The sequence below is a fragment of the Mirounga angustirostris genome, unplaced genomic scaffold (assembly GCF_029215605.1).
Source record: "Mirounga angustirostris isolate CCGP_5_RB_7025 unplaced genomic scaffold, mMirAng1.0.hap1 SCAF_13, whole genome shotgun sequence".
Taxonomy (NCBI): Eukaryota; Metazoa; Chordata; class Mammalia; order Carnivora; family Phocidae; genus Mirounga; species Mirounga angustirostris.
In genome coordinates, this window is record NW_026991721.1 from 6,222,649 (window position 1) to 6,237,520 (window position 14,872).

The window sequence follows — 14,872 nt, forward strand, 5'->3', positions numbered from 1 at the left end:
CCAGGCGCAGCTCCAAGCCTCATCCTCACCCACAAAATCCTTAGTTTTGTTGGGGTCAGAGGTGTCCCCGCTCATCTCTACCCCCACCCCCTCCTGGCTCAGCAGTCCCTCTACTTGCAAGTCAGCCCAGCCAGACCATCTGGAATTTGGCCTTTGACCCTCTTCCTCCTGCTTCTCTTGCCTGCCCCCCAACCCCTCACTCCAACTGATGCTGGAGTCCTGACCTCTGATCTGACCTGCCTACTCGCCAGACGGCTTGCAGCCTCCCCTCAGACGCCCCAGCACGGGCCATTGCCCGAATCATGACTGGGCCCGCCACACCCTTGGATCAGGCTCTGGCCAGCCCCTAAGGAGCCTCCCGAGGCTGCCTCCCCCAGCCCGGCCCGCCCTGCTGCCCGGCTCTCCAGCCAGCTCCCTCCCCTCTCCCAGACTATTGCAACAACCTCCAGTCCCCCCTCCACCCACCACCCACCAGCCACAGGGAACTCCCATCATACCTCTTCTCCAGGGCCCCCGCGATGGAGGCCAGTCTTTTAGGGGTAGCTTACTGCCTTCCAAGCCAGGCCTCTACCCCCTTTCTGACATTCCCTCTTCACCATTTACAGTCTCTCCAGCCGTCCCTCACTCCAGTGGAGTCCTTTGGATTCTCCAAAGGCATCTTGAGCTCCCCCCTTCAGCACTCTTGTCTAGGCTGTGCCGTCTTGCTGCCGTGCCTTCCCCCATCCTCACTTCCTGATGCCATGCCCGGCTCTCAGGGCTTGATGGCTCCTCAGGGCACCGCACGCAGCAAAGAGAATTGGAACGAAAGTCAGGCAGTCTTGATTCTAGTCCCAGCCCTGCCACAGACTAGCTCGGAGACTCCCTGGGCCTCAGTGTGCCTACCTGCAAAAAGGTTTGCTGATTTCCAGGGATCTCCCAGTTCTGAAATGGTCTGACTTCTGGGGAAGGCTGGGCAGGTGTGGGGAGCAGGTGGGCTTTGGCTCCAGATAGCATCCTGGATTCCCCCAGCATGGCCCTGGGCCAGGTTCTTCATTTATCTGAGTCTTATTCATTCATTCATTTGACAGACCCTACTGAGCAGCATCGATGGGCCAGGAACTTTCCAGGGTCTGGGGATACAGTAGGGAACAAGACAATGACGCTGCCCTCATGGAACCCATAGTCTCCTAGGGCAAGCGTTCTCTGGGGCGGCGGGGGGGGGCATAACATTCAGCAGTGTCTGGAGACGTTTTTGATTGTCCCAACTGGAGGGATGCTACTGGCCTCTAGGTAGAAGCCAGGCATACTTCTAAACATCTTACAATGCACAACGCAGTCCGTACAAGAGGTAGATGTGGACCTGGTAAGTTTCACATACAGCTGAAGCCAGAGTACTTGGAGCAGAGGAGTGAGTGGGAGTGGGGTAAGAAGTTTGGGGGCAGACCACATCAGCCTGGAGGCCATGGCCAAGATGTTGGCCCGTCTTCTGAGTGAGATGGGGGCCCAGAGGGTTCTGAGCAGGGGAGTGACCAGATCTGTCTTGGGTTTTAAAGGGATCCCTCTGGCAGGATGGAGAAGGCAAGACAGAGACCAGAGGAGAGGCTGTTGCAAGATTCTGGATGGAAGGGGACAGTGGCAAGGGCCAGAGGTGGGTAGCAAAGAAGGTGGTGAGAAGCAGTCAGATTGTGGATCTATCCTGAAGGTGAAGTCAACAGGATTTGCTGAGAGATTGGATGTGGGGTGTGGGAGAAAGAGGAGTCAAGGATGATCTCAAGGCTTTGGGCCTGAGCCAAGGGAAGGATGCACTGCCCCATATTGACTTTCCTCTCATGAGAAGGGGAATCATCCTATACATTTCACAGACGTAAACTTTAAAAGAACGACCTTCCAGGCACATAGCAAGCGCTTCAAAAGCCCTCGTTCTCAGGGGGACTGGCCAGGTCGGCTGGGCCAGCCCTGGCACCGTAAGGTAATTAGCAAAGCTGCTCTGGTCTCCACCCCCGACCCAGAAGATTTGCTCAGAAGACTAAGGAACATTTGCCTCATACTTTGCAGCTGACAAAGCACATTTACCAACACGGAGAGCTGTGATACAATAGCCCTGCTGAGCTGAAAGGCCCTGACACATTACCCCATTTTGTAGATAAGAAAAACGGAGACCCAGAGAGGGTTAGTGACTTCCCAGCGGTCACACAGCACATCAGTGGCAGAGCCCTGAGGGACAGAGCCTCTCCTCCACGTCCCCCCCCCCCCCCCCCGGGCTCAAACTTCTGCTAAGAGTGCAGTGGGTGTTCATGGGTTAATCTGACAGCCAGCTCCCCAGGGACCATCCTGGATGATGGGCTCAGTGCACATGCCTCCAGAGGCCTCCAAGAGGGGCGGGCAGAGGACCCTGGCCAGGCCCACACAGCAGCCTCTGGGGGCAGGGGAGGCTCCACACATGTGACGCCTCTGTCACATACACATGTATGTGTCATTGTGAGCTTCATGCCCATACATGGCCTCTCCCCAGCCTGTCCCCTCCCAGCCAGCCCTGCTCACCCTGCCTGCAGCCAAGCCCCTGCCTGCCCCCACCCCCAACCCCCACCCCCGCCCCCATGCACCCTGCCCTTTTGCAGCAGGAGCCCAGAGAAGCATTTCCTGTTTGGGGGCTGCCTCCTCCCCCTCTAAGCCCAGGTTCCCAGGGCCCCAGGCTGAGCAGAGGTGAAGGGAGGGCAGCCCCCTGCCCCTCCTCCTTCCACCCCCCCCCACACCCGGTCCAGCTGGAGCCAGGAAGCTTGGGGGTGGGGGGAGGTTGAGGCAGGAGTTTAGTTCATAAATGAGGGTTTGATGATACCCATGCCTGATGCCTGCATGCTCAAGGTGGATTCCATTCAGGGGCTGCACGCGAACGTGAGGGGTGTCTTGCGTAAGGGCAGGTAGAGTGTCGTACCACTTACGCATGTGCGTCCGAGGGGGTTAGCGTGTCAGACCACGTACCGGTCTGGGATGATGGGACAGTGTGTCAGGAGAGTGCTCCTGTGCGGGGAGGGGAGCGCGCACACACATGTGTCATGTGAAGGGCATGAGTCAGAGCATGTTTCTACATGTATGACGAGCAGTTGGGCCCTGAGACAGTTCACAAGTGTGATGAGGTCGCTGTGTCCAGACTGGATCTCGGGCGAGTCTCTGGGAAGGGACCTCACCCCACCGCCAAGAGCCCCAGACTGCCGGAATTTTTCTGAGGGTCTTCCAGCCTCCTGGGCAGGCGTTTCCCCCTCTTCTCGACTCCCAGTCAGCCAGCCGCGCCTCCCCCCACCCCCACCCTCCAGCACCCCCCCCCACCTCTGCCCCCCGCCCCACCGCTTCCTGCTCCGGCGGCCCCGGGGGAGCGGGAGCCGCGAGCTGGCAGCGGCCCCGGCCCACTCCTTACAAGGCCTGAGCCCGGCCCAGGCCCGCCCCCCGGCCCGCCTGCCAGAGGCCCCGGTCCCTCCCCCTGTCAAGAGCGGCCGCGAGCCGGCCCCGGGCCAGTCGGGGGGCATCGCGATGCTGCTGCGCCTGCTGCTGGCCTGGGCGGCCGCGGTGCCCACGCTGGGCCAGGCCCCCTGGGCAGCCGAGCCGCGGGCCATCTGCGGCCCCGGCAGCTGCTACGCGCTCTTCCCTCGGCGCCGCACCTTCCTGGAGGCCTGGCGGGCCTGCCGCGAGTTGGGGGGCGACCTGGCCACGCCGCGGACCCCCGAGGAGGCCCAGCGTGTGGACAGCCTGGTGGGCTCGGGCCCGGCCAGCCGGCTGCTGTGGATCGGCCTGCAGCGGCAGGCCCGGCAATGCCAACCCCAGCGCCCGCTGCGCGGCTTCACGTGGACCACGGGAGACCAGGACACGGCCTTCACCAACTGGGCCCAGCCGGCCACAGGGGGCCCCTGCCCGGCCCAGCGCTGCGCCGCCCTCGAGGCGAGCGGCGAGCATCGCTGGCTCGAGGGCTCGTGCACGCTGGCCGTCGATGGCTATCTGTGCCAGTTCGGCTTCAAGGGCTCCTGCCGGGCGCTGCCGGACGAAGCGGGCCAGGCAGGCCCGGCGGTCTACACCACGCCCTTCCACCTGGTCTCCACCGAGTTTGAGTGGCTGCCCTTCGGCTCCGTGGCTGCCGTGCCGTGCCAGGCTGGCAGAGAAGCCTCCCTGCTCTGCGTGAAGCAGCCTGAGGGTGGCGTGGGCTGGTCTCGGCCCGGGCCCTTGTGCCCGGTGGCCGGCTGCGGCCCGGACAACGGGGGCTGCGACCACGAGTGCGTGGAGGAGGTGGACGGCCGCGTGTCCTGTCGCTGCACCGAGGGCTTCCGGCTGGCGGCGGACGGGCAAAGCTGCGAGGACCCATGTACCCACGCCCCGTGTGAGCAGCAGTGTGAGCCTGGCGGGCCGCAGGGCTACAGCTGCCATTGTCGCCTGGGGTTCCGGCCGGCCGAGGATGAGCCGCACCGCTGCGTGGACACGGACGAGTGCCAGATCGCTGGCGTGTGCCAGCAGATGTGTGTCAACTACGTCGGTGGCTTCGAGTGCTACTGCAGGGAGGGCCACGAGCTTGAGGCTGACGGCATCAGCTGCAGCCCCGCTGGGGCCATGGGTGCCCGGGCTTCCCAGGACCTAGGGGACGAGTTGCTGGAGGACGGGGAGGATGAAGAGGATGAAGAGGATGAACATGAGGCCTGGGAGACCTTTGATGGCAGCTGGACGGAGGTGCCTGGGATCCCGTGGATGGAGGCCACGCAGCCGCCTGACTTTGGCCTGGCCTATAGACCTAGTTTCCCAGAGGAGGGAGAGCATCGGATGCCCTACCTGGACCCCACCTGGCCACCCCCACTTAGTGCCCCCAGGGTCCCCTACCACTCCTCAGTGCTTTCTGTCACCCGACCCGTGGTGGTCTCTGCCACACGCCCCACGCTGCCTTCTGCCCACCGACCCCCTATCATCTCTGCCACACGCCCGCCCCAGGCCCCCGCCCCCAAGCCCCCCAGGATCCCTGCCAGGCACCCAGCTTTGCCTCCTGACCACCAGTTCCCCATGATCTCAGCCAACCATCCCGATCTGCCCTCTGCCTACCAACCCCCTATTATCTCTGCCACCCGCCCAGCACGGCCCCCTGCTCACCAGCCCCCAATTATCTCAGCCAAATATCCTGAACCGTCCCGTGTGTTCCCAGACACCCGGGTCACTGATACCCAGCCCACCGCTCATGTGCCTCAGATCCCCGCTAACCACACTCCTCTGGGTACCACTTCCAGTGCCCACCAATCCCTTGGCACCCCAGATGTCCCAGTCCTCCAAGCCCAGGCCACCCACCTTCCCATTACCTCGACTGTCCAAACCCCTCTGACCGCTACCTCCAGATCCCCTGTGCTCCCTGCCCATCAAGCTCCTGGGTCTTCTGCCACCCAGCCCCCAGCCCCCGACACTACCCTCACCTCAGAGCCCCCTCAGAGCCCCACTAACCAGACCTCATTCGCCAGTCCTACACACCCCCATTCCAAACCCCCACAAGTCCCAAGGGAAGGTGCCCGTGACACCAAGGTGGGTCCCTGGATGCCCTCAGCAGCCCCCACAGCAGCCCCAACAGCCCTGGAGGAGGCCAGTCCGGCAGGCCACAGCCGGAGGGATGACCGGTGGCTGCTGGTGGCACTCCTAGTGCCCACATGTGTCTTCTTGGTGGTCCTACTCGCACTGGGCATCGTGTACTGCACCCGCTGTGGCCCCCACGCACCCAACAAGCGAGTTACCGACTGCTATCGCTGGGTCACCCACGCTGGGAGCAAGGGCCCAACAGAACCGATGCCCCACCGGGGCAGCCTCACAGGGGTGCAGACCTGCAGAACCAGCGTGTGATGGGGCGCAGCCCCCCCTCTGCGGGGTGGGGGGAAGGGGCGTGCGTTGGACACATGGCTCAGGCTGCACCAGGGACCCATGGGGGCTGCCCAGCTGGACAGAGGGCTTCCTGCTCCCCCCGGGCCCAGCCAGGCTCCTTTCTCAGTCAACTACCAGACTTGACTCTTGGGAACTCTGCTCCCCGGCCCAGCACTCACGACAGAGGAGACGCCGAGGCCCCCAGGACCTCAGGGGGTGGGTGCTGGGGTCTTCTCCAATAAACGGGGTGCCAACCTCACCCAAAGTTCCTGACCCCCATTGATGTCTGAGGGGAGGGTCTGGGAGGACACAGCAAAAAAGAGGGGACCTTCCTTCAGCTTGTCTGGGCCCCAAGGAAATAAGGTAAGACCGCTTAAGGGAGGGTATGCTTCAGAGATTCTTGGGTAAACAGGAGCCCAGAGAGGGCAGAGCCTTGCCCAAGGTCACACAGCGAGCCCAGGAGTGGGAGGTTTGGCACGGGGTTTCATATTTGTTCCTCTTTTTTTTTTTTTTTAAGATTTTATTTATTGGGGGAGGCTTGCTTCTCCCTCTCCCACCCCCTCTGCTTGTGTTCCCTCTCTTGCTGTCTCTCTCTCTCTCTGTCAAATAAATAGAAATAAAATCTTTTTTTATTTGACAGAGAGAGAGAGAGAGAGAGAGCACAAGCAGGCAGAGTGGCAGGCAGAGAAGCAGGCTTCTCGCCGAGCAGGGAGCCCGATGTGGGGCTTGATCCCAGTACCCTGGGATCATGACCTGAGCTGAAGGCAGATGCTCAACCGACTGAGCCACCCAGGCGCCCCAATATTTGTTCCTGTTTTTACCAAAACTCCAAGTGGGGCTGAAAATGGGGGAGCGTTCTAGAATGAGGGCTTCTGCTCAACAGGAGCCAAACTGGGATTTAGGAGTCAAAGTTAAGCTCTGGGTCTGGTGATTCTGGGGAGTGAAGGGTGTCTAGTGGGTGAGCTTCTGTCTTCTGGTACTTGCCATCCTATCCCCACAGGCTGCCCAGAAGTTGGCAGCTGGGGCCCAGGGTCACTCAAGGGTGCTGCCACTCCTCTGGGTTATAGGTGCTCTGAAGTTTCTCCTCCTCCCTGCTCTGGGGAGGAGGTGGGAGTCACTGCCTAGCAGGCTGGGATGGGGAGAGCACGGAACCTGGGAGAGCTATCCCATCTCCAGCTCCCTTGGCAGGCTTCTGAGCAAGGCTTGGGCCACATTTTGTGCTTCTCCATGTGGGTGGTGCTGGGTCAGAGAACCCAGATCAGAGCTTGAGCAAGTTGCTCAATGCTGAGGTGTCCCATGAATCCAGAGGGGATGGTCAAAGATCACAGCCTGGGGGAACCTGGCAAACTCCTTCATCCTGGGCTCACTGCCTTGGGGACCAGGAAAGGCGGGACCTGGGCTGGGGAGGCTCCGGTTCCCACTGCCTCTGTAATTTTTCAGTTGCAGTCTCTAAGGAGCCTCTAATTAGGACGGAGCAGAACCACCACGACCACCCAGACAGGAGAGGAGGGGCGGCCTAAAGGCCCCTTCCCTACCGGGTGCCCTATGCCACCCTCTGGCCCAGGGCCTGGGCCTGAGCCGGGCCCCAGGGGACGGGTAGAGGAGGGGCCAGAACTGGGGACGAACCGGGGGCCGTGGAGGGGGTGGAGGGAACGCTATGCACCGCCCCCGGCCCCCGCTCTCATGTTCCCCTAACTCAAACCAGACGCCCCTGCCAGATCCTGCCCAAGTGTTTAACCTCGGAGACGCCGCTGGAGAGATTCAATGCATGAGAGTGAAGTCGCGGGGTGGCCTAGAGGCCTGGGTCTGAGAAGGTGTGGGCGCAGCCTGGGGGGTGACAAATCCTGCCAGGATGAGACAGACTGGAGCTCCCTCCTGAGACCCTGGGCAGGGGATCCAGAGCACCCTCAGGGCAGGAAGGAGTTAAATGCACTGCTGTCGGAGGGAGGGGATGGGAGTGGGGAAGGGGGCCCAGAGCCGGCTCTTTGTCATCCCGTAATGAGCAACAGATGCAGAGCTGCGTGCGGGCCTAAACAGACTGCCTCCCAGGCCAGAACCCCCGCCTGCGCCCAGCCTGGGCTCCGCCCAGACCCGGAGCTGTGTCTTAGGCTCCGCCCATCGACTCTCCGACCCCTCCTCATCCAAGCGCGAACTTCACGAGCAGGCCGATGCCCGCACCATCAGACAGATCCCTCCTAGCTACGAGCCACGCCCACCTACTACTGTCAAAGTGCCCCTCAGGAGCTCTTCAGAAGCCCCGCCCACCAAAGCCACAAGCCTCGCCCCCTGCCAGCTCAGAGATTCTCGCAGAACCGTTGCCCCGCCCCTCTGCTCTATCAGCTCCGCCCCGGCCGAGGCAGTAACAATGGCTCCGCCCACCAAGGCCATAAGCCTCGCCTCCTCAGGGCGGCTTGCGCAAACTGGCAGTTATTAATTCCCGCTTCCTGGAAGTATAAACTCCGCCCAGAGTTTACACTTTCTCCTCACTCCGCGTTGCGTGCCCCGCATAACAGAACCACAAGCTCCACCCCTCCTCGGAGCCGGAGACCCGGTTCACGAGTGCAGGGAATTCCGCAGAGACCTTTCTCCGTCCGGGACAGCTGCAAATTCCGCCTTCCAGGAGGTTACGGGTTCCCCTTAAGCTCCTCTTCAGGCTCCGCCCCCAGGTACAAGTCCCGCCCATTCACAGCCGTTCAAATCGCAGGGGCGGGGCCCCTCGCTGGGAAAAGAGCTCCGCCCACGTCTGGCTAACACTTTCCCTGCACACTGAGGTAATGGCCCACCTACAGAGTCCTCGGGTCCGCCCACTAAGGATACCCACGAACTCCACCCTGACGATCCCTTAAGTACCGCCCACCCAGAGCTCCTCTTGCCCGGGGCTTCTCGCAAAAGAATCTGCCCACGCAGAGAGCGTAACCCAACCTCTTCTCAGGCTCCACCTACTGTGAATGCATAGCCACGCCCACCTATAGGTTCCACTTTCGCGGGAATCCGGGGCCCGGGACTCCCAAAGTCGCTCACCGCCTTCTGAATATGCTCAGACTAGCGTGGATCCGAACTCCGTGTCCCTGACCAGGATGCCCCGAACCCGGCCCTGGCACCCCGTCTCCTTCCCTACTCACGGTTTCCGGTCGCCTAGATTGCAGGTTCTCTGGAGGGAGCCCTGAAAGGAGTTCGAAAGCCCGACGGGAGGCGTGGATGAATGGGCCTCTGGCGCCACCTGCCTTCGGCGCCTGGGCTTGCAGCCACCGCGAACCTGGCGCCTCTCCCAAAGCACCTTAAAGCCCAATAAATACTTGCTTAATTTATTAAATGTTCGTGTTATTCAGATATTGGCCGCTTCGGCAAATATTTGTCCCCCAGCAAAACAGCAGATCCACTCGCATGGGTCCTCTGTCGTATTTGGAAGACCCCAAGGGGGTCTCTGTGAGCTGAAGAGGCCCCCGCCAGTCTTCACAGTGGCTGCTGGGACTCTTGCTGTACCTTGCCCACGGATCCCGTTTCCCAGGGGCGAAAGCACGGACTCTCACCTGAATCCTTAGGGCTGGGTCCTCCCCGCCCCCAACTAGTGCTACAAAGTGTGGACACCTTCTTTAGAGGTGTGCCTTTGGCAGGAGGGAGTGAATTTGGGCTCACAGACCCTCACGTAGAAGCTGAGAGTCACAGGTTTGGGAGCAGGATTGATCTCAGGGCAGATCTCTGTATCAGCGCTCATCACTACATTTGCAAATATTCGCCTGCTCACTCCCACACTAGACTGGGGCTCCAGGAGTCCAGGACACTCTGGAGTTCGGTACCAGGGGCTCAGTGTAATGTTTTTCAAACATTACTGGGACAGATGAGGCTTGTGGCTTTGGTGAAGGGGGCAGCACTAACATCTACTGAGTTCCAGTAGGTACCAGCACCCAGCTGGACACCCTTCGCTTCCTGCATCAGGCATTGCTCCCAAGCAACTCAAAGTCTGGGGAATAAGATGCTTTCCAGATGGGATTCCAGTTCTGGCGCCCTGGCCACTATGAATGGGAGTAGGGTTTGGTGCCAAATAATAATGAAAATAATACTGAATGCTTGCAGCAGAGATTGTCTGCCTCATCTGATTCTAAGGGCTTTACATGTCTTTACCCACTTGAGGTCCAGAACCCCCATGCAGTGAGTGCCACTCTCACCATGATTTGCAGGTGAGGAAGCTGAGGGCACTTGCCCGAGTGCCTTGCGTCAGGCCATTCACCCTATTTGACCAAGTTAGTAAGTGGAGGTTTGAACCCAGATAGATTCCGTGATCTTCAATCCTAGACCAGAGCCAGTCCATAATGATAGCCATGTCTCTGATTAGAAAATGCCCACCTCCCAGGGAACTTGCCTTTTTTTTTTTTAAGTCAATACATTTTTATTTAAGGAATTTTATGTGATTCCTTCCACTGCCAATCACCTTAGTTCCTCCCAAGTCAGAATCATAATCTTCAAAATAGCCCTTTTAAAAAGAATTTTTGTTCAATTCACAGTTGTCACTGTCAGTTCACAATTCTCTATGATGGGCTTCTCTGATCTCCACTTGGATATGGACATACTTCAGAAATTCCCCACCTATAATCTTTGGAATCCAATTTCTTTACTTTAGGGCCACATTTAGGGGCAGAGTAGATGGATCTTTCTGGTTCTCAATTTCAGGCAGTCTCTAAACATGAATAAGTTCAAATCATATTCGCCCCTGAATGATCACACCCTAGAATTGTACAGATTGTTGGGATACGCCAATACCTAAGACTTAAAATATTTCACTGCAGGGCACCTGGGTGGCTCAATCGGGTAAGTATCGGGCTCTTGGTTGCGGCTCAGGGCCAGAGTCTCATGAGTCATGGGATCGAGCCCCCAGGGGAGCCCCCCCCCAACGCCTGTGCCAGCTCTGGGCTCCTCTGGGAGTCTGCTGAAAGAATCTCTCTCTCTCAGCCCCTCCCCCTACTCTTGCGCGCATGCTCTCTCTTAAATAAATAAAAATTTTAAAAATAAATAAAATGCTTGACTGTTAGGTCTTTTGCATAGCTTTAGCAGATAGATGTCTTGTAGTTCTTTCCCACAGATCTAACATGTAGTTCTGTGAATTAAGGAAACCACACATCTACTCTATGAGGCATTTCCAGCGATGTAGGTCTAAAGAGAAAGCCCCACCGGGTCGACCTCAACAGGGGGAGCTTGCTTTTACCAAGGAGGCTGCAAGGTGTACACTCCTGGGCTGATCGTGCTTTGATGATATTGGCAAACGAGGCATTACCTGTGACCGTGTGGGATCCAGACGAGGGGTCCGGTCCGGGCGCAGTTTTAGGGCATCTGGCAGTGGCCAGGCTTTAGCATGGTTTTGGTGAGTTAAGGGATTTCTCTCTGGGAGGCAACTAGTCATGGCTGAGAGCAGGCACTCTGCACCAGACAGCCTTGCTTTGATTCCAGCTCCACGACTCGAGGGCTGGGGAGCCTTAGGCAGGTCCTCTAATTGCTCTCTGTTTGTCTCCTCATATGAAAATGGGCATCCTAGAGTAGCCACCCTAGCCACAATAATCTGTCGGAGAGAAGAAAGAACTCGTTAGGAGGAGAGTCAAGGTTTGCTGCTGGAAGCCAGTAAAAAGCTTCAGGGTGACTGCCCAGACTTCTACGAGAAGTGCTGTCTGCTTTAGCTGGCTCGGGAGAGCCCTGAAGACAGAGTCCAGAAACTGATCATGGGCAGGGGCACCTGGGTGGCTCAGTCGGTTAAGCGTCTGCCTTCAGCTCAAGTCAGGATCCTAGGGGCCTGGGATCAAGCCCTTCGTCGGGTTCCCTGCTCAGCGGGGAGGCTGGTTCTCCCTCTCCCTCTGCTGCTTCCCCTGCTTGTGCTCTCACATTCAAGTAAATAAATAAAATCTTTAAAAAAAGAAAAACAAAAAAAACAAAAAAAAACCCTGATCATGGGAGAGCCGAATCAGCACAAGATGAAGTCCCATACCCACTAAATCCCTATAGCAGAGGTTCTCAGTCTCCCTTGGTTCGTGGTATCCTCCATATCCTGAATACCTCAGTGGGTTTTTCATGGCGCTCCTGGGCCAAAACCATGCCTCAGAGTTCCATTTAATAAATACGAGAAGTACTTGTATTTTTTAAAAAGATTTTATGTATTTATTTGAGGGAGAGAGAAAGAGGGAGGGATTGGAAGGAAGAGCATAGGGAGAGGGACAAACAGACTCCATGCTGAGTGTGGAGCCTGACCTGGGGCTCCATCTCACAACCCTGAGATCAGGACCTGAGCCAAAATCAAGAGTCCAACGCTTAACAGACTGAGCCACCCAGGCACCTCCAAGAGGTACTTGTATTTTAGTACCTCAGTAGTCATTTGAAAGAATAATATACATACATTGAAAGATAGAAGCAGATTTTTATTCTTAAGTAATCACAAGCACCTGCCAGGAGGACACAGTATGCCTGCTGGGCACTGCGCAACTTCTCAAAACTTGGAATCCGATTGGACGTTGCTGACGTCCAATAATACTTGCTTTTGATTGCGGCCGCTGCCAAGAGCCCAGATTCACAGAGATATTATGTCATCAAAAGGCACGCAGTGCGATCCAATGTTGAAACTGCGAACTGCCTCAATCCAGCAGTTTGCCAGTTGTCTGACAGATGTTGGGTATTTCTGCGTTTCTCTCAAAGTTTTATAGTATTTTATGACTTCCTGTGAGTTTGCTGCCGTGTGGCAGGCCCTACATCAAAGGAAAGGTCTTGTTCGACAGCCGTATCCCGATGGAGGACACTTGGAGAGCCGGAGGAAGGTTCGGGATTGGGGATGCCTACACCCCTTCCCCCCTTTCTCTGCTCTACTGCCGGGTTGGCCCCGTGGTGGCTGGTGATAGGGTGGAAACGGAAACCAAAATGGGCCTGTGGGTGCCGTGCAAAAGTCAGGTTGGGAAGACAACGTCACATCCAGGATGAATGATGGAAGACAGCGAAGAGTATGCAAACCTGGAATTTGGGGGTATGCTACCAGGCAGCAGAAAGGAACTCTTCGGGTCTTGACACATAGATTGCCTTGGGGGTTGCTCAGGGAAAGGTTGATTTTCTTGCTCTAACACAGACATCTGGTGCAGCTTTTTCCAGAGGGTTCGCTCCAGCCTGGACCTAGCATTGGCCCACACTACGAAGAGTCAGACTTCCTTTGGAATACTTACGGAGCGAAGAATTGCAAGACTTGGGGAGAAAGGAAAGGTAGAGTCAGTCTATCCCAGCCATTAGGTGCCCAGTCCACATACTGATGCTTCACCAGGCCCCAGTGATTCTCCATTCTCTGTGGCCACTGAAAATAGGCTGACCAAAGAAACCCCCAAAGGGCTGGTTGAAATGGGTGCTGCACCTGGATATTTCACAATAATTTCCCCACTTCAAGGTCCTTAACTTTATTATTTATTATTATTTTTAAAAATATTTTATGTATTTATTTGACAGAGGGAGAGAGAGAGAGAGAGAGCACACGCAGGGAGAGCTGCAGAGGGAGAGGGAGAAACAGGCTCTCTGCCGAGCAGGGAGCCCAACACAGGGCTCGATCCCAGGACCCTGGGATCACCACCTGAGCTGAAGGCAGATGCCCAACCGACTGAGACACCCGGGTGCCCAACTTTATTTTTTTTTAAGATTTTATTTATTTGAGAGTGAGAGAGACAGTGAGCATGAGCGGGGGGAAGGACAGAGGGAGAAGCAGACTCCCAGCTGAGCGGGGAGCTGGATGGATGTGGGGCTCCATCTTGGAACTCCCGGGATCATGGCCTGAGCCGAAGGCAGATGCCCAACCAACTGAGCCACCCAGGCGGCCCTAAGGTTCTTAACTTTAATCACAGCTGCAAGTCCCTTTTTCCATGTAGAGTAACATGTTCACAGGTGCCGGAGACTAGAGAGTGGACACATTTGGGGCCACCATTCTGCTTACCACACTTGGAGACCAGGAAGATCGTTCTAGATTGGTGTGAGATCCCACTAGCCACGGGGAACAGGTCCTGCAGTGGAGCATCCAGTAAGTCCGACAGAAGAGAAAGCCCACTTTTGGTTGTTGGCTTGTTTATGAGAGAGAGGAACTGCCACCTGAGAGCTTCCAGCCACTTTATGCTGCAGTCCAGACAGCTGGGAGAGCCTCCACTCGGACGGGCCCTTGCTGCCTGTGACCCCCCCAACAGTCATTCCTGGCCATGTGGCTGTGTGGCCAGAGGGGGACGGTGTGCTACCATAGCAATGTCAGGAGACATTTCCGGCTTTGGACTTCATTCAGGAACCATCTAGACCACCCGCCCTGTGCCTCTGTGGCCATCCCTCTCTTGCGGGCCTTTGAGGTTTTTTCCTGCCTTTTTTTTCTTTTTAAGATTTTGTATATTTATTTATTTATTTGAGAGAGAGAGTGAGAGTGAGCAGGAACCAGGGAAGGGGCAGAAGGAGAGGGAGAAGCAGGCTTCCCGCTGAGTAGGGAGCCCAACGCAGGGCTCCATCCCAGGACCCCGGGATCACGACCTAGGCCAAAGGCAGATGCTTAACTGACTGAGCCACCCAGGCGCCCTGACATGTTGTGCTTTTATAACACATACACTGAAATTCTTCTACTGAGGGGTGCCTGGGTGGCTCAGTCGGTTGAGCATCTGTCTGCCTTCGGCTCAAGTCATGATCCCAGGGTCCTGGGATCGAGCCCTGCATTGGGCTCCCTACTCAGCGGGAAGCCTGCTTCTCCCTCTCCCTGTGCCCGCCGCCCCGCCGGCTTGTGCTCTCTCTCTCTCTCTGTCAAATTAAAAAAAAAAAAAATCTTTGAAATTCTTCTACTGAAAGAATTCAGTATTTTTATTTTGGTCTCTTTTTTTAAAAAATTTTTAAAAAGATTTTATTTATTTATTTATTTGACAGAGAGAGACACAGTAAGAGAGGGAACACAAGCAAGTGGAGTGGAGAGAGAGAAGCAGGCTTCCCGCTGAGCAGAGAGCCCGATGCGGGGCTCGATCCTAGGACCCCAGGATCATGACCTGAGTTGAAGGCA

At 57.0% G+C, this 14,872-nt stretch overlaps 1 protein-coding gene and 1 non-coding gene across 2 annotated transcripts; one reads left to right on the top strand and one right to left on the bottom strand.

Annotated features, from left to right (window-relative positions):
• The first annotated feature begins 3,456 nt into the window (after positions 1-3,456).
• CD248 (CD248 molecule) lies at positions 3,457-6,112 on the top strand. Its single transcript, XM_045893225.3, has one exon. It carries the CDS (start codon positions 3,505-3,507, stop codon positions 5,827-5,829), a length of 2,325 nt encoding a protein of 774 aa, XP_045749181.1. The 5' UTR covers positions 3,457-3,504; the 3' UTR covers positions 5,830-6,112.
• Positions 6,113-10,898: 4,786 nt separating this feature from the next.
• LOC123858131 (small nucleolar RNA SNORA18) lies at positions 10,899-11,028 on the bottom strand. Its single transcript, XR_006794087.1, has one exon. It is a non-coding gene; the product is annotated as a small nucleolar RNA SNORA18 (small nucleolar RNA).
• Between the last annotated feature and the right edge of the window lie 3,844 nt (positions 11,029-14,872).